This window comes from Lutjanus erythropterus, chromosome 15, assembly GCF_056507025.1.
Source record: "Lutjanus erythropterus isolate fLutEry1 chromosome 15, fLutEry1.hap2, whole genome shotgun sequence".
Lineage (NCBI taxonomy): Eukaryota > Metazoa > Chordata > Actinopteri > Lutjaniformes > Lutjanidae > Lutjanus > Lutjanus erythropterus.
Window position 1 is genome coordinate 9,540,534 of NC_139331.1, and position 25,028 is coordinate 9,565,561.

The 25,028-nt window shown below is 39.4% G+C and overlaps 1 protein-coding gene across 1 annotated transcript; it reads right to left on the reverse strand.

Moving 5' to 3' along the window:
• Window positions 1–1,093: 1,093 nt before the first annotated feature.
• On the reverse strand, window positions 1,094–23,392 carry cnstb (consortin, connexin sorting protein b). Its single transcript, XM_084737995.1, has 10 exons — window positions 22,830–23,392; window positions 19,422–19,531; window positions 16,726–16,756; window positions 14,375–14,461; window positions 13,816–13,927; window positions 11,821–11,842; window positions 11,645–11,732; window positions 10,222–10,496; window positions 2,232–2,373; window positions 1,094–1,425 (listed from the first exon to the last, which is right to left on the reverse strand). The coding sequence occupies exons 1-10, from the start codon at window positions 22,915–22,917 to the stop codon at window positions 1,217–1,219; spliced, it is 1,164 nt and encodes a 387-aa protein (XP_084594121.1). The 5' UTR covers window positions 22,918–23,392; the 3' UTR covers window positions 1,094–1,216.
• Window positions 23,393–25,028: the final 1,636 nt, after the last annotated feature.

The window sequence follows — 25,028 nt, forward strand, 5'->3', positions numbered from 1 at the left end:
ACTGTAAAAGTTTTTTTTCCACCTGGACAACCTCACAGCTTCACCAAATATCATAGCAGAGCTGCTCGTGCTGACTGTATCCAGTTTTCCTTAATATGTTCATGCTGGCGCCTTGTCCTCCTCAGTGAAATGGACAATCGGCTGCTAAGAGAAAGAAAGACTCAAGCAAATTTCAAACATCCCAGGCATTTTTCTTTTAAGAGAAGCCTGACTGACATATCTTTAGGAAAACATTTGTAAAATTTCATTTTCTGCATTATTGTGTTCAAATTTGAAATTGGACTAGGTAAGGCTAAAGGCTGTGGTCCCACTCTGTTTTCCAGCTCAGGCATCATCTACAGCCATCTATTTGGGGGGAAAAAACTACTTACTATTCATTATTATGTTATGTTATTTTCAAGTTTCCAGTATGCAGGAAACAAAGTCTTTGAAGCTGAAGTTTTTGTGGGGAGGAACCCCCACTTTGGTTTCAAAATCTTCCATGTTTTTCAGCTCTCAAGGGCAGCAAGTATGGTTATGATTCGTCTTGTCGTCGTTCCTTCCTCGCTCTTTGTCATATCTAACGAAACACACCGATAACTTTAATAAATCATAGATTTCTCTGTGTTTGATCACTGTTGGAAATATTTGGGATAACGTAAGCACATAACTCAACAAAATATAATAAAATATGCAAAATATATAACATATAAATCTAGCGTTTTCAGACATTTTAATGGAGAAATGTCACATTTTATAGCTTTAAAATATCAAATAATGAATTACAAAGTAATTTAGTCTATTTTTTAGATTAATAACCTAAGCTTCTTTTTATTGTACAATTAGTTATTAATGAGTGAAATGCTTTATTACTATTTCTGTGACACTTGTGGTCCTCCATAAAACAGTAGTAAACCAGAGTTTTTAAACTCTGACTGGGACATGCACATTTGTGAATTAATTCTGAGAGTTTTTACTGTTGTTCTTTTGAGCACCCATTGGTTATTTATAAATCTTGGACCGGTAGCGCAGGTTCATAAGTCTTATTGAGCCAAAGGACTCAAGCTCCAGTCACTGTAGAAGAAAACAGAGCTTTAAAGCTTTAAAGAGCGTCAGATTAATGCCTGTGGGTCCTGCGCCCGTCACGTTGGCTCCACACTGTAGATTGGAGTCGTGCTCAGGAGCTCTGTCATCCTCCCTCTATGTGTTTATCACTGTCCGTCACAGCACAGCGTCTCTATGTCCGCAGGGGCAGCCAGTGTCCCAGACCCTCAAAGAACCTCCGTACATTCGTGACGTAGAAGTCGACGTTGTGAGTGAAGTCGGTGCAAATGTTGGAGTAAGTGCCCACCAGGGTGCAGTAGAGGGCGGTCCCGCCTATGCTGATCACCACGGTAACCAGACACAGCAGCAGCAGGATCAGGCAGGAATCTCCACCTACCTCATCTACAAGTAAGAAACAGACAAACAGAATATATTTCTTTATGGTGTCCAGATATTGACAGTTTGTCTGTAGCACACAGATTTCACTCTGCAGCTGCTTGAAATCACTCCTGGAACATGCATTTTAAAGGCATCGCCCACAATTTTATAGAAGTGTTTGCACTGCAGATGAGTTAAAGGAGCATTATTTAGCAATTGCAAAAAAGTTGGAGCCTTAGACTGTAAATTAAATAGCTTGAACCCTATTTAATACACAATATGATTGAAGCGAGTAGTTTCCCCCCGCCTCCTCCTATTCAAACGCACAGAAGCTCAGGACTCACAAGACAAGCACAACATTGTAAACTGACAATAACAAGCAAGGATGAGTCCTACATTGTAAGTTCACCAGCTGTTTATGACAGTAATATGTCTCTCAGTGTAAAGTTAAGACTGTTATCCTGCAAACAAAAACCCACTGCTCTGAAAATACTCTCTGGAGTTGTAGTTCAGTAACTGCCTGCCAAACTCCATTAACATATTGCTCAGATTAGCCGTTATATACATCTCCTCTATCTAAAAGATTATTAATGTCTTCATGAGACTCAACAGACTCTTACTCCTCCGGCGATCATTCTGCACTAATTTGACCTTAATTTGACAATTATTCTGGTTTGCAGTAGAAATTTCTAAGGAGGATGCCACGGCTGTAGAAGTGCTGTCAGACGTGAATATTTCAACTTAACATGTGTCCTTCATCTTCAACATACCATGGTCATTTTATGATGAATTACAATAAATACATCACATATTTCTCCTTTAAACTGTACCTTGCTCAATGCCGTCCTCTGGCTCACTGAAGCGAACTTTGCGTTTGGAGTTCTTAATTACATTGTTGCTTGGAGGAGGCAGTCCATCCAGAGACGCTCTCCTCCTCTTCAGAATGGAGACCAGGCCATCTGGAGAGGAACCCTGAAGGAGACACAGAAACAAAAGAAATGACTCCTAATTTCCCTTTTTCTTCAGGGACCTAGATTTTTGGATTCACTTAACCCAGAATCTGAGCAGTGGGCATTAAATTAAATCATCCTGATGTCATAATAATAATAATAATAATAATAATAATAATAATAATAATAATAACAATAATAATAATTTTATCAGTCAGTTCACTTTTTTCTTCCCAATAAAGCTCAGAGTTTGTTAAAAACTTGTTCTGTTGATGCTCATGTCAGTTGCCTTGTTGGACCTATTTTTAGTCTTGCCCAAGTTGTGATAAATCATATTTTTATGGTAAGTAATTAAACAACAAGTATATACAATATTAATTGTTCTTTTTAGATATTCCAATGTAACACTAATTTATCTGGCCTTCTGTGGCCTGATGACTTCCCATCATCATCATCAGTCTCTGCTGGCACCAACTGAATTTGAAAACAGTGCCATACTTTCATACTTTGGTCAATGGTCCTTTCAATGGTCCATCAGGGAACAGTGAAAAGAAGTGGCTAGAAAGTCTTTTTCATAAAAGGACAGTTCTGATTATTTGAAGCAGGGTTGTATAAGGTACTTTTCCATGGTCAGTATACCTACAGTAGACGCTAGTCAACGTGCCTCCAGTTTGAAGAAGGAGGAAGGAAGGAGTGTAAGCTAAACAATATACTGCTGTGGACAAGATCAGCATCAAAATGTATTTTAGTTACTTAAAAAAAACAATATCAGTATACATATTATAGTCAGTCAGCCTTTTTTGACAGGAAACTCCCTAGATTTAGCTCTATCTTGCTCCACCACACTCCATTGACAAAAACGTCCTTTTACCTCGCAAAACACTTAAGTTGATGATTCAGACTGTTTTCTCCTTCACGATGCTGATTCTTCTGATTCCCTGAACTATGCGTATGTTACAGATACAAGTATGTTTACCACACATATATATATCAGTCAGTCAGGAGTTAATGAGTTATGTGATGTCAGATCACTGCACAGACACATGTACTCACCAATACCCATACCAGTAGTTTAGGCTGTGTCACAGACATATACAGATACTGGTGTCAGAACAACCCTATCAGTTAGTTTGTTTGTGTCATTGTGTGACTTCTGTGTTTTAAAGTGTTTGTTTGCATTCATTAAAGTCACACAAACGTGCACAAACTTATAGATCGAGGCACTGATAGACCAGTGTTCTGTGAGGTAAAATGTTTTCATCTATAAAGTTTGGCTGAGCAAAAGAGAGTGACATTTGGGTTATACAACAGCACTTTCACACTGGAAAAGGCAGCCTGACCACAAGGTAAAGTGGTGAAACATTCTTAATTGTAGTGGAGACTTAAACTAATATAGATTTTTTTTTGTTGTTGTTGTTCCTTTTTTTAAGTGGCTAAAATATATTTGGTCGCTGACCCTGTCCACAGCAGTGCATTGCCTAGCTTCCATGCTGGTCCTCCTCTCTGCTCCTTCAAACTGGGGGCGTGCTGTAATTAATACACTGATTATTGATTAGTACAGTCAGTCATACAACCCTACCTCAAGTAATTCAAACAATCCCTGAAACTGTACTTTCAAAATACTTGCTTAACTTAAATCCTTCTGTAAGAATATGAGCACAAACCAAAGCATTGTGGTGGCTGAGTGGTTTTTAGACTCATGTAACTGCGGCATTTGATTCAGAATAAAAACCTTTGTCACCACTAACAGCTCAGTTGAACGCTCTGTTTTAAATAAGGAGACTAAAACCACAGAATATAATGAAAGAAACACACCACCTGACAAGCTCCATCAGCAGGCTAATGTGAGACCTACTGTATGTTTGGTATTAGTCAACAGACGACCAGCGGCATTTTAGATGATTTATACTGGAGCCGAGCCACAGAAGCTTGGCTGAGGCAAGTAAACACAGAGCTGCAGAAACACAGGTGCAGCAACACAGAAGAACAAATTATTCTCTGCTGAAGAGACACAGAAAGCCTGAATAAAGTGTTTCAGGAGTAAATCATGACTGGGCAAGATCAACACGCAGAAAGACCAAAGTTGCAGCAATGTCGACACTGCATTAAGAATTTCTGTTTAAACTCTGTTCACTCTGTACAGTCAGTAATAAGTAATTCCTTGCAGGGCTTGAACACCTCCCACCGTGATGGAAACCTTCTGACCTGATCATAATTTCTAAACAAACCACAGAGCAGAAACACTAACAGCGCAGTCATATGCTAATCTGCTGAAGCAGAGACATTTCTCAATCTGTCAGCCTCATCTGCTGACATAATTTATAGGTCAATTATTTACTGAGGTCAGTGGGTCAACAGCGTGCCGACTATAGCAGAGGTCATCACATTCAGACATTCAGTATATCTTGTTTGACTTTTTTAGGAGTGCATTCTGGATCTCAAGTCAAGCCCTGCTCAAATCAGGATTATCTGCGTCGCCACTGTGGAAATCGTGATGCTAAAGAGAAATGCAGCACGGTTTGAGAAAACTGTCAGGGCAAAGTAAAGCTGCATGTGAGCAGGAACAGCTTTCACCTACAGTCCAGATCCGGAGCTCCACCATAGAGAACCGGTTAGATAAAGGCTGCAAAGGCGAGAGAGGAGAGCACCCAAAGCAGATTAAATGGTCGTGGTTAAAATCATTTTGAATAAAATCTTTCTGTAGGTCCTCAAAATTTCAAATTAAATGGTGCAGCTCTGGATTTTAAATAAAACAACATAGGGTGTAATGGGATTTCTGGATTTTGGATATAGTACAGTGGATCAGTTCTACATTACCACTTGAACTGGCTCAATCAGTAACATTCAGCAGTCTTTTTATTTGTGTAGAAAAATGGTTTTATAGACTCTAGCATTCAAATATGAGTACTGTAGGAAAAATAGTTAATTTGATCCATAAGCAGTATATTAAATAGGTCCAGGTCCTATTTTATATACGATCTCTGGTGGAATTGAGTTGTTTCCCCCTGTTCCCTCCTCCCCAGACTCGGAGCTCAAGCAGGTTGCCTGCAGACTGCAGGGACAATAAAACAGGAGCACAAGACAAACGCAACATTATACTTGGACAATAGCGAGAGACGACAAGTCCTACTTTGCAAGTTGATCAGCTGTGTATAACTGTTACTTGTCTGTAGATGTTAAGTTAAGCCCATTATCCCGAAAAGAAAAGCCCAATGTTATGAAAATGAACACTGGATTTAGAGTTCAGTAAGTGACTCCATTAACATATTGCTCAATTTAACCGTTATAAACATATACTCCTTCTAAAGTATTGTTAATGATTGCTTATGACTCATAAAGAGTCACTTACTCATTTAGCAAACATTCAGAATTACCTTTAATAAATGTGAAATGAGCAAAAAACTTGTCAGTATTTCAACTTGGTATGATATCTTTAATGCAGTAAATGTCTTACATATTGATTCAGTGCTGTTCCTGTTGAACTTTTGCAAATCTTAAATAAATAAATAAACTATATATAGAATGGAATATGCAATCATGCCAAAATAAGACAAAGAGTCTGTAGCCATGATAGCATCTCTTCTGATGTTAGCATGCTAGCATGTGTTAATTTGCACTTAACACAAACTGAGCTGTGAAGCTGTACAACAGTGTTTTCAACTAAATGATCACATATGCTATCATCGTATGCTAACATGCTTAAAATGACAATGCTACCATATTGATGCAGGTATTTTTATCAATAGTCACCATCTTAGTTTAGTGGGTTAGCGTGCAAACATTTGCTAATTAAGATTTAACATAAAATATAGCAGAGGATGATGGGAATGTAACAAGCTTTAGGCATATTTGGTCATAAAGTAACCAAAGTACTGGAAATATAAAAAATTTGACTTGATAATGGTGTTAGTAGAAACGTCAGGGGATCATTTAAGTCTGAATAATTCATGTAGATATTGAGATATTTTAAATACACTGAAGAAGAAGTCAGATGATCAGTAGAATTCATCCTCTGGGGATCATGAATGTTCAAAATGTCTTCTAAGTCTGATCAGTAGTTGTTGAGATATTTCAGCACGGACCAAAATAGTGGATGAACTGACAGACCGACATCTCTAGAGCCATGCTGAAAATCTAATCTGCTATGATGCCACATTTACAGGGAGCTGCAAAATACACAAGAAATTTTGTTAAATAACTTTGGCACAAGTATGAGTAAGATGTATGATCATTAGCAGAGGCTCCGAGTCCTGTAACTGATGATCTCCAGGCCAGCTGGTGTCGTGCCAGAAACAGAAATGGACTAACAGAAACATTCAAAGCCACAAACCATCATGAAAAATGACTCATCCACAACAGACGAATATGTCTTTCAAATATTTTCTAGTGCTTTATTGTGCTCTAAGACTTCATTCCACAGTGTTTGAAAGGACACAGAACGGCCTATTCACATTGTCAACAAAGTGCTCTGTTATACAGCACATAAAGTAATGCTGCTGCCTGCTGCTCAGTTTGGTTCAGCCGGCCAAAACAGTGACCTGCTGAGGACTGGATGAGCAGTGAGATACTAGAGTAAGTGTCTTGTATTTGAGAAAGAGAGGTACTGTGGCTTCACATGTTTCTGTTTGCTAGTGGCTCATTTTGTCAGGAAAGTAACCAGCTGACCAAAGGACCTCAAGGTACAAGACACACAGGACTAATAGCTAGAGCCTGACGATACTGAATATATTGATATTTGAGAGTTGATCACAATGCATGCTAATGATCCCATCCATCCATTATTGAGAACTGCTTATCCTTTGGAGGGTTTCGGGGACTGGAACCTATGCAGTAGCAGCTGACATTGGGCGAGAGATGGAATACACCCTTGACAGGTCATCACATCAACACAGGGATAAAACATAGTGACAGACAAACAAAATATATTTGAAAAACTCAACAGCAAAGTCTCTTTCCACAGTTTCCAAGTCACAACCCAGTTACTTAAAATAATCCAGAGACCTTGTTTTGAGCAGTTTCATGTAGGAACTATTTTCTTTCTGCCAAACTACACCTACAAACTGAATCACTGCGCAGAAGGAAATGTGCATCTGCTCATGGATGAAAATTTCTGGAGAAAAGACATTGCTAGTGAGTTTTTCAAATGTATTTTGTATTTTGGTGTGTTGAGCACCATGAGCTAAGTGCCTCTAGTGCCATTATAATCAATATAACAAGAAGGCAGACAGCTCTATGCCTGATCTCCAAAACTCGGCAACTCACACCAAAACAATCTAGATAGATAAATAGCAGAACATGTAAGAGAATCCTGGAGTAGAGCATTTCGTAGTAAGCTAGCAAATGAGCTAGCAAAGTGAGGACAAACTAAATGGTAAATATGTCATTGTGACTTTCTAATCTAATCTATGGTTAATTTGCTGCAAACGTATCTTTCACATTCTGCACAGCAATTTCTTCTTAATCATCAGCCAAAATACACACCAATAACTGGGGCTGCACAATTAATCACAATTGCAATAAAATCACAATATGGTCAAGTGCAATATCCAAACCACAGAACCAAACAGCAATTTTTTGAGGAAGGAAAAATGTGTGAGAAAACAGGATTATAATGAGGCACTGTGATGCTTCATAGATGACCTCGCCTAAAAATCCTGTTCTCCAGATGAACGAAAATGTGTTTGTTTGGTACAGACCTCATTAATATCACATCATCACATTTTATTTAATTTTTTTTTAGTGAACATAAAAAATGTAATGCCAAACTGATCATTTCCACTGATTGTATTGCATATTGCAATTTCAGTCAAAATATTATATGGCAATATTTACCAAATCATGCAGCCCTACTGATAACAATATACTATATGTGCAACATGCCAATTGCCAATTGCCTCAGTTGTCCATTTATCAAAACCACAACAAGCCAGCAACTCAAACCAAATTTTGTCAGAAAATGAAAGTAATGCTTTTAAATTCAAGAGAGTTTTGTCATAAAATTCTAGTGTTTCTTTCTTCTTCTGGCCAGCTGGTGTCAATGTATTCCTGCACTGGGTGTTACATATTTTCTGAATTAGAATTATGTTTCTTATAAAGTGACTGAAAAAGAGAAAGAGGGAACGATCTTCAAAAGCCTCATGAAATGTGATTCACTGTTTTCCTTGCCAAAAAAGCGAGAGTCCCACCCATGCCCCACCCATTTAAACCTCCACTGGATTACATAACATCCATGGTCCTGACCCCATCAATACAAGGCCCTCAGCCTGAACTGCTTGTTTGGAATAGCTCTGATTTCATCTCCACCTGTAGGAAGAACCAGGCCCCTTCAGCTCAGGGTTTGAGCCAGGACATGATGTCTTGGCTCAGGCCCCGGCTCAGTAATCAAGCCCATTTGGCAGGGTCGACATCCCGAGCGTCAGGCCACACCAGTGAACATGGGCGGAGGTTTTTGGTGATGATCTCACCAAGGGACCACAGAGATCATTCATGGGAGTGTCCCAGCAAAGACAAAGAGCTGCGAGAAGAGAATAGAACTTAAACAAATACAGTCTTTCAGTCTCTCTGCAGGCGGAAAATATAGTAGATGGTGAAAAACAGAAGAGGTCAGGGAGAGGAAGGAAGGAGGGAAGGAAGGATAGATGCATGCAGGAGATGATATACAAATGGTGAGGAGAAAGGAAAGAAGGCAAGAGAGAAATACATGGCGGGAAAATAGATTTATACCTCTCCTTCCACAACCCCAATTCCAAAAAAGTTGTGAGGTTGTGTAAAACATTAATAAAAACAGAATGCAATGATTTGCAAATCCTTTTCAAGTTGTATTCAGCTGAATACAGAACAAAGATAAGATATTTACTGTTCAAACTGATAAACTTTATTGTTTTTTGTAAATATAATTTAATGCCTGCAACATGTTTCAAAAAAGTTGGAGCGGGGCTACAAAAGACTGGGAAAGTTGTGGAATTTTCCATAAACACCAGTAAACAGGTTAACTTTTAACAGGTGACAGTATCAAGATTGGGTATTAAAGGAGCAATTCGAAAGGCTCAGTCATTCAGTGTGAGGTTCAGCACTGAGAAAAACTGTGTGGGCAAATAGTCCAACAATTTAAGCAGTTTCTCAAACAAAACTGCAGGAACTTAGAGATTTCACCATCTGTGATCCATCATATCATGAAAAGACTGCACATACACAAAAAGGCCGAAAACCAACACTGAATGCTTGTGACCTTTGACCCCTCTGGTGGCATTGCATTAAAAACTTAATTAAAACCCCATTTTATTGTACTACATGCGATCTGGGACACTTTTGTCAGTTTGTCGCTGCATCTACAAATGCAAGTTAAGACTGTCCCGTGCAAAGAGAAAGACATATATAAACAACATCCAGAAATGTCGCCTGTGAGCTTATCTGAGATGGACTGATGCAAAGTGGAAAACTGCGCTGTGGCCTGACGAGTCCAGTTCAGATTGTTTTCAGAAATTACGGACGTCCCTCAAGAGGAAAAGGACCATTGAGAGTGTTCCTAGTGCTAACTTCAAAAGCCAGCATCTGTGAAGGCCCCATTGAGACGTCCCTGCTTATTTCAGCAAGACGATGCCAAGGCACGTTCTGCACCTGTCTCTCACTGAAAATGTGTGGTGCATTATGAAGAACAAAATACTACAACAGAGACCCCGGACTGTTGAGCACATAAAGTTGTATATCAAGCAAGAAGGAGAAAAACATTTGGATTATACATTTATTTCATACCCAAATCATGTTGTTTTACCAACATGCTTATTAGTTATTACATCACCTCCTCTGATAATAAAAAGTAACAAAGCAGACAAACAAACTACAGACCAGCAGACACAAAGTGTAGTCCTACCCCCTCTGTGTGGGACAGCTTAGCCAGGTCCTTGTCTGAGGCCTGGGGGACTCCTGTCGGCCACTCCACCTTCACCTCCTCCTCCTCTGGCGTCTCTTCACAAGGCTCCTCCTCCTCTTCTACTTCCTGACCTTCCTCATATGTCTCTTCCGCTCCTCGCCCCTCCTCCTCACCTCCCTCCTGGAGGCCCGTCTGTGGTGAGGGAAGCTCTGATTCTGAGCTCTTCATGCTTTGCTCTTGTTCTTCAGCCTCGTGTGTTGTTCCAGGCTTGTGAACTGGAATGTGAGAGAAGAAGGACATTGGTTATTGATTATGGATTATTACTTAAGCCTTACTGTATGTGATCTTGTGTTGCTACAGAGGCCGTGGGTGGCTTAATGGTTCATATGTGGATTAAAAGGTCATGGCACTGATTCTACCAAGGTTAAAGGATTTTGCATGTTTGTTGTGTTATAGGTCGCTCTCCAGTTTTCCCGTTCTCGTTTTGTTTGTCAGTCCTGCTCACAAACAGTAAGTTGGAATAGTTCATGTTTTTTCAAATTTGCAGCAAACACTGAGACATCATATGACCGTTCCAATGAAGACATTCTATTGTGATTAAAAAATAGTCCCAAAAATGAAAGTTGTGCTGATGTCCAGAACATTATATTTTTTTCCCAGGATGATAAAAGCATGTCCCGCTGTACACTGCCTCTATCTGGCTTACTCTGATCCCTATGACAGTCACCAAAGTTGGTGATTGTCATAACAGTGGAAAAACTGGACTGGAGATGGTTTTGGTGAGTTTTATTTTGTTTCTGTCTTCAAGGTTTAAATGAAGTGTTTTTAACTGAGTAAACAAGGCAAATAAAGCTCGTCTTAACTCGGTAAAAGAGAGAAACCTGAATTCAGAAGGTGTTAAGTTGTATGTTCCTGTTAAATAAGGGAAATGTGTGTGAGAATATTTCCTGTCTTGATATTTTGAGTCCATTTTCAGTTGCTTAACCATAGTTGTCTTTGTTTTTTGACTGGCAGTGACAGTTGGTATGCGATATAAAAACCATTACTGGCACCAGCAACACAGCAAAATTACATTTTCTCTTGGTTATGTGGTTTACTACTCTGAGGTGATTGGTGTTTGCCTCCAGTTTTTTAATTATGACATCGGCACAAACGGATCCATATCTGTCCCTGTTTTAAATAAACCAATAATATAAGTGAGTCAAATTTTTAATCTATCCAAAGCTTCATAACGATTTGTCCCATCAGCCTAATTAACAAATGTTAGCATGCTAACATGCTAAAGTAAGATGGTGATCATTGTACATATTGTACGTGTTTAACATCAGTATGTTAGTACTGTCGATGCGGGCGTGTTAACATGCAATTAGCATTGAATTCATAGCAGCAGCTGTTGTCGCCATAGACTGTAATACATGTTTACCTTTATCCTGACAGGACTGCAGTGTCTCGTTCTTGCTCTGAGTGTCTTTCAGTGTTGTGTTCAGGGTGTTCTGTTGAAACAAACATAGCTGATTATAATTTATCATGTAGGACAAATTATTTTTATATGAAACTGAGCAAAGATCAATATAGAAAGGGAATGTTTACTTGTCTTACCTGTTCCAGGCTGGCGCATGGTCTAAGTGAAGCCAAAAAGAGGAACACAGAGACAAAGAAAATCAAGAAGACGGCAAGACAGATGGAAGGAGAAACAGAAAAGAGGGATAAAAGGAGAGGTGGAGAAAGGTCAGACAAGATTAATGTGTGTCGTTCATCTGCAAAAACAGATATCTCCATCTTCATTTAGCTTCCTTTTATTAATCAGTCAAGCTGGTGTTGATGTATTCATTTAATTTTTTTCTTCCTGTTTTTGCTGATGAATATTCAGATCATCTTCAGTCCATTCCAGCATCTGTTCTCATAAATCAAATCCACCTGCACCATATGTCTTTGGGCTACAATAACATACCAAGAGAGTCACACAGGATAGGTGGGACACAACAGCGTCTGGCATGCAGACCTGAAGTATTTGTCTGGTGGAAATCACAATCCCGCGGAAATCTTTTCTGCCGTGTCAGAAATATAGATTTTTCCCGATGAGTCCCATGTGTGTCTGTATCCTAAGAGGATCTCCACATATTACGGGACTCCTCAGTGTGTTCAAATGAGAGACGGAGATAGAGGTCGATTGCAGTAGAGCAAAATGGGCGCTAAAAGGTTTCTGTCTGACAGTGATGAAGGTAATGGGAGGAAATGGCATGTGAGGAATCTAGTTGTGAAACTGAGCTGTTTATAGTGGAAGTTTCTGCTGTCTGTATACTGAGGTGTGGGAAACGTCACAGACATGACTTCACTAAATGCATGTTTAATGACAAATTGTGAAAACAAAAATGCTTTTGTGTCCAACCTTATTTCAGGGAGGGAGTATTATGGTTGATCACAAGATAAAAAGGCTCTTTATGAATTCCAGTGGTGGGAAGTAACTAAGTACAAATTTTACTGTACTTAAAGTAGAGTTTTCAGGTGTCTTTACTTGAGTATTTATTTTTCTGAATTAATTTGTTGGCATATCCATCAGTGCGTATCGCACACATCAGACTTAACAAAACTGTAACAACACAAAAGATGTGACACAATGAAAACGATGTACAAGACGTAACAACACAAAAACTACAAAACAAGACATAATATGATGAAAATGAGGTAACAAAACGAAAATGTTGTAACAAGATGGAAATGATGTAGCCAGACTGTAGCCAGACATACCAAGACAAAAAAGATGAACCAAGAAGATACATAAAAGACATGACAAAAACAACATAACAAGACATAACAAAATGAAGACGTAAAAGACTTAAGAAGACAAAAATGATGCTTGAACAGGCTTGTCACTTTTGATTTAATGCATTTGAGAGGAATTGTTGACTATTTTTACTTTGCATCATTGCACTTCTCAAAGTCAAAACCAATTTCAAGCTAAATGGATGAGACAATAACAGATAGAAAAGAAGATTCAGCAGATGTAACAAGACAAAAACGACATAACACGCCGTAATATGATGAAAACAAAGTAACAAAATGAAAACAAAAGATGAAAATGACATAAGATGAAACATGAGAGACATAACAAGACGAAAATACTGTTAAAGACAAAAGTGACAAAAATGAAAACAACATTAGGACATAACAAGATGAAAACGACATAACACGACAAAACAAAATGAAAATTATGTAAAAGATGTATCAAGACGAACATAATGTAAAAGACATAACAAGATGGAACAGTCAGAGAGGGAGACTCTGCCGAAAGGTGAGGTTCAGTTAGCTTTGAACAAACACAGCCAGTAGAAATGTCCTTCAGAGGACAACTTTACCTTTGTACTTTGAGTACATTTCAGACCTTGTACTTTTTCACTTTTACTTGAGTAGAGTCAATACTTTCAGGATCTGTAATTCTACTTGAGTGAAGAATATATGCACTTTTGCCACCTCTCATGAATTCAGGTTATCTACCATGTATCTGTCTGTCTCAGCAGTGCAGGACGGGTGGATTGGACAGAAGAGTGCCCACGTTTCGTCTGATAAATGCTGTGTTGACGTGTTGTGTTGTACCTCAGGTGTGTCCTGCAGATCTGGCTCAGCGTCTCCATGTGTTTCTGACTGATGCCGTCTGTCTCAGCGGGCGAACTGCTCTCGGCATTGTTCTTCTCTCTCCACTGGCTCTCTGGGAACATGTGGAGTACAGACAGGCACGCAAAAAAAAATCAACGCACACACCCACTTACGCTGACAATACTGCAGAACTGCAGTGAGGTTTTTGATCACTGATGGTAATGTACAGAGGGAAGAAACAAGGGATTTTCACACTGCATCCTTAGCCCTGGACTAAGAGTTGATCCTGGGTTGATCCTAGTTGATCCTAATCCTGCTCCGCTTCAAATACACACTGGGTCTGCTTTTTGACGGATGCCGCATCAATCTGCCAGGCCATCCAGAGAACGGTTGTTTGGTCTACGCCAGAGTTTGAGTCCAGCGTTCACGCCAACCCAAACAAAACGCACCGGAGTTCAGTTCAACTGGACTAAACAAGGCTGGTGTGAACCTGTCCTGAGAATGCTTTTAGCCCTGAGCAAAGTGCAGTGTGAACATCCCCTACGGATGCATGCAGTACCCCAGGTCTCCTGCAGGGCAGCGAGGTTGGACAGCAGGCGTTCATGGTAGAGCTTCTCCAGCTGCAGGAACTGGATGGCCCACTGGTCTGGTAGCATCGCTAGTTAAAGACACCAGCTGAGACTTTCCATTGAAGCATCTCTGATAAACTGCAGTTATAGTTATTTTTTCAAGCTTGTTTTCTGTGAAACACGTTTCATGTACCGGCAGCTGTATAATGGCAAAACAGGGACTGAATTAGTTCACAGTTAAAATTAAAATGTGTAATATAATGTACATGTTGCATTCAAGTGGCTACACGGATTGTTCACACTGTGTAGATTTTAGAGGCCCCTGTGGACAAAAGTGGTAGATTTTCCAGCGTAACAACCACAAAATACAACACCAAAAATAAATAAAAATCTCCTCCTGCGTCCTTTGCCTGGGATCATGTAAGCACAGGCTCTTCCAGGCTGCACACTGTGAATCGTTTCATCTGATTTCAAGGAGCCTTCGACAGGCATTAAGAACTATACAGAAATAGCTGCTCTTCCCGTGGATAGTCTTTGCCTATGTAGGTCATATAGAGGCATCAGTAATAAGATGTGTGCAGCAGGGGTCTGCACCTGTTTTTGTCATGACATCAATACCAATTCATTCTTCTGACTTGGATTCAAGCGGCTGGTGACTCATTATGGTGCACCTTTTAATAAATCCCAGACTAAAATCAATACAAAACAGAAAGTAAATGAAACAGGGCCTCGGGTGACCTAGAGGTTAGAAAGATTATCTCATAATCAAAAGGTCAAAAACATTCCAGGCTCTGTGCATAGCCTCAATCTGGAGTAGGATGTGTCCACCCACCGAAAATGTTTCCCCCCCTTTTCCTCTTCTTGCTTTCACTAACACTCTGCAGTGCATCTGCGACTGGAGATCGTTCTCCTTCTCTCTGATGAATCCTCCCTCGCCGTGCATCGAGCCTTCTCGCCTTCTCTCTCCCCTCGCACATAAACACACAAACACCACACGCCGACCTCCTTGCGGCAAGACAGGCCAACAGCAGCTGTTGCCAGGCCAACAGCAGAAACAGAGCCAGAGGAAACTACCGCTGCAAGCCATCAGGGCTCTCAGCCAAAGTATGGGGAACACCCAGTGACTGAGAGACAAACGAACCGATAGAAAACAACAACGAGACAGAGAAAGGCCAGGCTGATAGAAGAATAGACATCCAAGCAAGCATTAAATAAATGAATAACAGAAACTATTTGCCTTCTGGCGTAGTTTGTTTTTACATTTTCATTGCTTACTGTCATTTGGAAATGGCTGAATATTATTCCTTTTGGTCCTATTCTCTACTTGCACTACATATTGTGGTGTACAGTGGAGCAGTTTTACAAACCAAACATCTGTTTACTTCCCACCAACTCCATAGTAACGTTACCTTCGCCTCCAACCATAGTGATTTTTCATTCTCAAGATTATTACTAATCAGAGTTTAGCAGCGCAGAGTTAAGTGGATGGTGCCCAGAAGAATTACATAGCAGCCTGTTTATGCAACGCTCAATTCTGGACCAATTTCAAAGATTCAAATATTGTTGTCTCCATTAGTCACTTATACACAGAGACATGGAGAAGTTGGGTCCAGGTTGAAAAATATTGAAGTTACCCTTTAATGGAACAATGCTGGTTAATGTTTAAGTTATGTTACCTGGACACATACAATTTAAACTCATCCTCGAGCAGTGAGGTCAGAGTTTTGCACAAGACACAGAGAGTGAAAAAGAGCCATAGTGACCTAACATTTGCTAAGCTGTGGAAATAAGACCAACATTGGTGCTACACTGAGTATCTAGCTAATGTTGCTAACTGTTAGCTGACTCCTTGACTCCTCTGGACACATGGCGTCTTTGCTACAGTTCTGTACAGTATCTGTTCTCCATATAGCTGCATGCTCCACCAGCGTTTTGCCCACCTGATGATGTCGAACGTCACACATTGTGCAGATTGTAAAGAACCCTGAGAAATTGTGATTTGGGATTTTGGGATTTATTGAAAGACCGTAACTCAAAGATGATAAATCACTAAGGTTGAAGGTAAAGGTAACATCACTGTAGAGCTGACAGGAAGTTAACAGATGTTCGGCTCGTAAAATGGATAAATGTCGCGCTACATTGTGCAAGTGTATTGTGTTGTGTTAGTCATCAGACAAACACAGGCGTCTAATGGAAGAACTTGAACAGCTTGAAATCTCTTCTTTTTTTTATCATCACATGTGCAATTTTGGCTTCATCATGACTCCGCTGGAAAATACGAGTGATTTGCAAATGTCGAAATTCATAAAAACAGAAAAGATGAGGTCACTTGAAAGGATACAGTCCTCTTTGAGTGAGTAGGCCTCTGCAATCTGAAAAAAAGATAACTGAATAAACACGAGGAACACTGATTCACACACACATTCATACAGTACACCAGTGCAGTGTACAGAATAATACATACATGTTATTCTGTGGCTTAAAATAACTCTGAAACAAGTCATGTGACAGCGTTTCAGTGTGAAACATCGCCATTAACCCGTGCAGCATCAAAGCACGCAGTAACTTAAGCTGTGCTGCTCTTCATTGAAAATGATGTCGGCAAACACTAATTTGGCTGTTCAGCCACGTGTAGTTATTTTTGTTTGAAATTCAACAAATTCCTTCAAAGATGAAGGTCACATGACAGCTTCACACCAGGAGTTAGAACCATGCAGACACCCTGTCAGACATGAAGTCACATGCAACTGCTCATGGTACGGATTAACGTGTCTCTGTGGGATTTTTTTCCCATCAGCTTTTTACCTTCATCTCCATAACCAGTCGACTATATGATTTAGTAAATGTACAGATGAGAAAGTTACACCTCCTCAGTTTTTCTTTCTTTCTTTTCAGAGTGGAACGGATCTTATTGGGATTGCTTGTTTGATCACATCAAAATGTTTGGGCTGAAAAATGACTGAACTTGTTAGTCAATTATCAAAGTAATTGCTGATTAATTTTCTGTCAATTGACTAATTGACCTGTGACCTTAACTTTGTACTGTAGGGGAGAACAGGGTAAGTTGAGCCAGTGAGTAAAATGAGCCACTCCCTGTAAGTAGCTAATAGTGCATTCATGTGGTGTTGGAATAATCAGAACATTGCAAACTTGCCACTCACATGCATCTCCCAGCTGAAACTACGCTAACTCGGCCTGAGCTATACTATCAGAGTGGTATTATAAGCTAGCTGGTTAGCATCTGTCTGAAATATCTCTGCAAATGTAATAACTGCTGCATATAACAACATACATGTCTTTCACACATTGTCAGAACCATTAAATCTTCACATTCAGTTGCTAATTTTTTTAATGTTTCAAACTAAAATTGTTATATACTACACCTTTAATGACATATCCCTGCTTTTGATTGTATCTGTTGACTTTTCAAATAGAAATGTGTGTTCAGAGAATGGCCTGTTCAGTAATACTTACACAGATATTACTTCCCTTCTAATTCAGAAACCTCCTTGCACTCCCTCATTTAATTGATGATGTTTGCACTTGTAGCTGTATCCTGCATTCATCATAATCACGGTTAATTCTAATGGTTCACCAAGAGCCAAGCCTACTATCAGAGGCAGACGTGCAAACTTACATAAAGGACTATGTTTAGTGTTTCACAAATGAATTCAGGCACTGAAATATTTGGCAGCAGATGCTGGCAGAAATTACCAAATATGGACCCTCAAGTCTAAGAGAAAGTGAAAAGACATTGACCATGTTTCTGCTAGAAGTGAACAAATCAGTGACACCAGATTCCTTGTAATTGGAGTGTCTTTAAAAATATTTAAACAAATATTTGTTATCCAGAGTTGGTAAGTAACAAAGTACACATTCTTTGTCACTGTACTTAAGTAGTGTTTTCCAGTATGTGTACTTTACTGGAGTATTTATTTTTCTGACAACTTTTTACATTACATTACATTTTAAAACGTATGCCGCCTTTCTAACATCAAGACCAATTTCAACCTAAATGGACACACAGAAAAGACGATTCCTGGGTGTGTCCACCAGTGCAAATCACACAGACAGGTGTAAAAAGTTGAAAATGTGGAAAATATAAAAGACGTAACAAGATGAAGCAAGGGTGAGGTTCTGTTAGCTTTGCACAGAAACAGCTGGAAGAAATGTCCTTCAGACAGCTACATTTTACTTTTATTCTTTCAGTACATAATTTGAGATATAAATATAACATGTAACCGCTCCTGTCTCTCCTTTCCTTTCTTAGTATTTGAAAGAAAACAGCTTGTCCTTTGTTCCAGGATTACTGCAGCTGGCAGTAAAGCAAAGTAAACTACAAGTAGACAAAGGAATCATACTGTCTAAGTGTTGTTAGGAAACTGTGGTCGCAAAGTATTGCACCCGCAACATGCAACCACCGCCGTGATCCTCTGTAACTAAACACAGAGACTGAATCAAACCACATTTATCACACCTCTAATTAGCATGTCTGTGTGAATACTGTAATTGTGATCCAAGGCAGCAGGAGACAAAGAGCAGAGGGATGCCGGTTCAAATCCTTGCACCTGCAGAGTAGTTGCATAAATGTTCTTTTCTGCTTCAGTAACCACCACTGATGTCTCTTTAAGCAACGCATTTATAAGGAAGGGATGTTTAAGACTTTCAGACAGCCGACCTTTTTGAACGATAACCTAACCTATAACCTAAGTCGGTGCATCTGCACGCTCAAACAAGCTATTTTGATCCGTTTGTGAAACACCAGCTCAGGGATTTGTTATATTTGTCTCAGCTAATTGGGAGAACGTAGACTATGGAATCAGGTCACACACTGCCACACAAACACACACACACAGACACACACACACGCACTGTAGATGTAGGAATACAGAGACGTACGAACATATGTTGATGCATACACACCCACACATGAAGCCATTCTGTCTGACTAAATAAAGACACACATTCCCTCAGGAATAATGCTCCCGCTTTCTCTCGAACATTCACCTACACACACACACACACACACACACGCACCTGGTGCAGGGAGTGTGGCAGCAGTGTGTAGTCACTGTTTTCTCTGAGGGACTGCAGTGAGGCCAGCAGCTCCGGGCTGGGGCCCAGCGGTCCATCTCCAGAGACACTTCCTGGAAACATACAGCACAAACAAACACTAGGGTGAAATATACCTGATGTTTGAGATGTTTCACATCATGGCAACTTCCTGCAGCCTTGATTTGTCACGTCTGATCACAGTTTGCATCAGGGTTTGAGGGAAAAAACCCTGATGAGCCTGGCTCTATCCAAAGGCAACCATGGACTATTTCTTGGAAAGGCGCAGTCACTTCCTGAACTCTCCCATCACAGTGATGACGAGATTTGAGGAAGTGGAAATGGCCAAGAAATACAGAGACGCATAAAACCCCATGAACCACGCCTTGTCATTTTTATACTTTGGCTTTTGTGAAAATTAAGCAAATGAAACGTAATAGTGTTTATTAATCATTAGTGAGCTTTAGCTGCTGTGAGGCAGATTTATTAACCTTTGGACACACCCAGGCTAGCTGTTTCCCCCTGTTTCCAGTCATCATGCTAAGCTAAGCGAACCATCTCTCTCGCTTTATATTCACTGTACTACTCTTTTAATCAGCTTACAACAATTAAAAACTTTATTTACTGCACTTCTCAAAACAAAAGTTGCAAAGTACTTTACATGTTTGAACCAGGATGACAGGAAGACATCACATTTGATGATGTCATGAAGTAGCATGGAATCATGGGAACTGTTTTCTACACTTTTAAGCAACCATAGCTGATAAAAATCTTTATAATATATTATATGAAACTTATGTTAAATTATACTCATGGTCCTTACTCTCTTCTATATAAGTTCTAGAAAATAGTAACTAGCTAGCAACAGCTAGCAGAAAATGCACCATTAACATGAATAAGTAAGGTATTTCTCTGTGCTTAAACATTATTGGAAACGTTTGGGATACTTAAAGTGCACAACTGAACAAAATATATATATATAACATATGTCTATATATATATAATATATATAACATATGTCTCCCATTGTTAGACATTTTAATATGTAAATGTTTCATCATATAGCTTTGTTGGCCAGATTCTGCAGCAGCTAGTTGAAGTCAAACATAATGTATTTGATGGAGTTGGATCAGTTTTTGAAAGTACAGGCTACACTACACTTCTGGTGTAAAAATACATCTATAAACATGGAAGAATATTTTCAGGAATTTTTCAGTTCACATGGTTAGTCTCAAAGAAAGTACTCTATTGGTATCTGTGTCACTGGTACTTAAACTGGTAATGGTATCGTAATTTTTAAAACAACACCCAGTAATGACTGGGAGATAAACCATTACAAGCTTTTTAGGTAATCAGTAAAATCTTAAAATCAATTCTAGCAAGAGCAAGTAGCACAACATTGTTACAACTGTGTCAATCAGTATGTATGTCTGCTCATATTTACTGTGTGTGTGTGTGTGTGTGTGTGTGTGTGTGTGTGATGGCAGCCCCAGAAGACGTGGAAGACGCTAAAGCTAACTGACAAACAGGCTGTTATCTCAGCAGGTTGCCATCGGTGACAGCCTGTCAGCCCCTCGCCTGCAGCCGTTACTGCGACAATTAGTCGCTATTATCTGCATCTGTATAGTGCAACTGTTACGCAACACAACTCCAGCTGCATACATTACAAACATCCAAGAGTATCCGCTGTGGCTTCCTTACAGCTTAGTATCATCCTGATCATCTTAAGCTCTGCTTGTTCCGGCAGTGTGTGGGAAACGGTGGTCCACAGATGGATGATAAGCTCTGAGATGTTCTGAAAAGCTTTCAATCAGCAGAATAATGTGTGTTTTATCGTTCCACTGCGTCTCCCTACTGTGCTGTAAGATTAATAAAGTCAGTCTAGGGTTGTATGAAGATGATAAACTATCTTTGAGAGGCGTTCGAATGAGCTGCAGTGTGTAGTATATTTTATAGTATCATTATGATCCTCATTAGTTGATACTGCAGAAAAAGCAACACTCCCTGATGTGCACATATACAACCATAAAAAGCACAAAGAAGTCATACATTATACTGGTTCTCAACATTTTTGAGTCACAACTAAGGAAATCAAAAAGTTTATTTTATGTTACAAAATGCAAATGTTAGTTTTTGTTAGTGTGGCTGTTCAAAACACGGTGGTTTATGATGGTAGCTGTCATTTATGTGCTGGCTTATAGTGTAAATGGTTAGTGAGGTATAGAGCCGATAAGTCAATCGATCAAAAGAAGATTAGTTGTCAACTGTATTGATAATCAGTTAATCGTTTCAGCCATTCTTCATCATTTATGACAGAAAATAAAGAGTCTTTGGGTTTTGAACTTCTGGTTGGATAAAAGAAACTGTCTGAACATGTCACTTTGGGCTCTGAGATATTGTGATTTGCATTTTTTCACAATTTTGTGATATTTTTGTATATACTAAACAATCAATCTTGAAAGTAATTAGCTGAAATATCATTAATGAAAATAATCGTTACATGTTACATTTCTTGACATCAGTTGTACAATCTGAGACCCAGAACATCCGCAATTATCTCTAAGTCAAATCCGCACCCGCCCGGAACTGTTTATATAAATACAGCAATCTGACCTGCACTTGTGATTAAACACACACACACACACACACACACACACACACACACACACACACACACACACACGCACAGAGTCACTGTTGCCAAAGTGATAATGAGTCTATTTTGCAGCTATGCAGCTCATACTTTTTGAAACTTTTAACAAGCAGCGTAGCCACTGACAACGTGATTCTCACAGTCTTTGAGCGTACCAGTCTCTCACAATGTATTGTCCACAACTTGGTGTCCTCCACTGACTATTTTAGCTCTCATGTCGTATGTCATTTTAGCCAGCAGCTAGCCTACATTACTGTCAGATCAGACAGTGACGTCCCATTGTTTTACAGGATGTGAGGACAAACATTGTGTTGTACTTTCACTTTCACAATAAAACCCTTACAGCTGATTAGGCTTGATATTACTGTATAAATGTTAAAAATACCGAACAATCATTTTCACTTCTGATTTCTCCATGGTGAACAACATATTATTCTACTGTGAGTGTTATATTATTGTTCTCTCCTGCTCCCTGCCCTCAGTTAGTTCATTTTTATTTGTGGCTGCACTGTGAATTTATATAAATATAATTTTTATCTGTTACACAAGGTTTTTGCGGGTCACCCTCTGATGCCTAACCCAATGCAGGACTGTAAGCAGTATTTTTAATATTTATGAGTGCTCGTCTCCCCATCTGGTGGCCCCCAAAAATCATTTTGTGACGCCCTTTGGGATCCCAACCCCCAGGTTAAGAACCACTGATAAATTAGATAAAAATAAGATAGAGAAAAGTATTCTACCTGTGGCACTGTTGATGCAAACCCCTTCTTCTTTCTGTGTAGTCCCAGTGTTGGGACCCTTCGTTGGGATGGCGTTCTTGTTTCCCATCACCTCTGTCAATACAGTGATCTTCTCCTCCAAGTTCACGTTCCCCAAAAGCTTCTCTGAGAGCCGTCAGTGGGCCGTGGCTGGATCTCTTTTCTCAGGGCCCTCAATGGAAAAACATTAATTGTTTCAGACTTTTATCAGAGCGCTTCCTTTGACTGAGATAAGAAAATTACTGAGTTCGAGGAGTCTCGAGCACTGGAGAATATGAGGTCTCTGCAGGTTTGGTTTTTTTGTGATCACTCCTGAAGGAGCATGTGATTTAATCCTCCATCGCCTCTCCTGGGTGGTCAAAAGAAGTGAGATTTGACATTTCCACCATAGTCAATGAAGGCTGGACTGTGGAGGATGATGTTCTCAGTTTTTGCAGACTTTCCGCAGTCCTCTCTGTGGTTAATTGTGTTTTTTCTCGTCTTAAACACAGTACTCAGATGATCCCCTTTCCTTGTGCCTGAGAAGCTGTAAAAAAAAAAGAAAAAAAGTACAGTTTAAAGAGAGAACATGATGTATGCCTCATGCATGCAGTCTCATAAACCAAGAAAGAGGAGGGAGCTGAATGCAAAGAGGAGTAGCGTTGCTGGTGAAATGGCAGTTATGTCACTGACTGAAAGGGTCGTCTTTGTCTCTAAACTATGACTGCCCATTGAGGCATGGCAGAGTGCTCCATTCTGAATAACCCCCGGTTTGAAAATAACGTCACAGCAGTCTGTGGAGTAGAATAATTAGCAATGAGTGGCCTGTGTCATAGTAAAGACAGCACACTTTACACAATAATTCATCCCTTTTCTCATTTGTTCTACAAGGTAGGGATGTTTAGAAGTCACGGTCAACATTTTATTCATTTATTTCTTATATAATGTTGTAATGTTCAACTAAAAGGTGGATATGTTATAACTTGTATTTGTAAATGATTTATGTAAATTACAAAGACGGTAAAGAGTTCACAAGTTGTAATGTGTTTGTTAACTGTGTTTGTAATTTTTAGAGATATTCTGATACTATTTTTTTCCTTCCTGATACAGGAACTTCAGCTTGTGATCATGTTGGTCTATATCGAGTACTGATCAGATACCATATTCATGCAAACAGCCCTGTGAGGCTGTGAAAGAAGTGCTTATGTTAAGCTAATGTTAACCTTGGAAGCTACGATGCCTGTGTGTTTCGTACTGGGATGTAGTCCCGACAGACCAGGGATCAAGATAAGGCAAGATAATGTTCCAGGGGACAGCAAGATTGTACTCTGGTTGACGACCGTTCATATTTTGTCTGAAGTAAGACCCCATGGAACACACCAGAAGAGGAGGGCCTCTCAATTTTAGTTTGACCAAAGCTTTTTGGTTAAACGGCTGAACATTCTCTTGTTCCTGCTTCTGATATTTAATCATCAAAATGCTCCCTAACAAAGTTTTCTGATTAGCCTCACTGACAAATGGTTTTCTTACGGCTACACAGCTGTTTTGTCCCAGTCTCTTGAGTTCTCCTCACATTATGTGTGTGTGGATTTGATCTCACTTTCACTATTAAACATAACCGTGAGTTCTACTGTTGATTTTTTTTAATGATCTGATTCCAACATATGTTTCAGTGATGTCCAGTCATGATCATTCAAGAACATTTCTTCCTCAAAAATGATAATTCACCACTATCCTTCCAGGTTTCAATAATGTGTTGGACAGTTCTTAATCCAATTTAAGTATTTTCATCAATCTCAGTTGTTTTCTTTGCTTGATGCAGGCCAATAATTTGACCCTTCTAAAACAGTGTAACATCTTTTCTACGACCACAAGATATGTCTTCTGACATGGTTGTTTAAGATATGAGAAGCTCCTCACTGCATCAGTTAGAGGTAAATAACTTGTCAGCTGAAACATAATCACTGCAGTATTTATCCAATGGAAGGATCTGAACTATTTGCTTAGTTAAAACCAGGTGGTGACTTTTTTTTTTAGGCCAGGCAGTGTACATATATATATACTGCATGAAGCAGAGTGCTAAATATATGAAGTGAAAGTCTCCATTTACAGGCTTTTCTAAACAATGTCATACAAGGATTTAGTTTCTTGCCTCAGGTCATTTTGCATTAAGTTATTAAAGGTGTACCTGTAGCTGTTCAC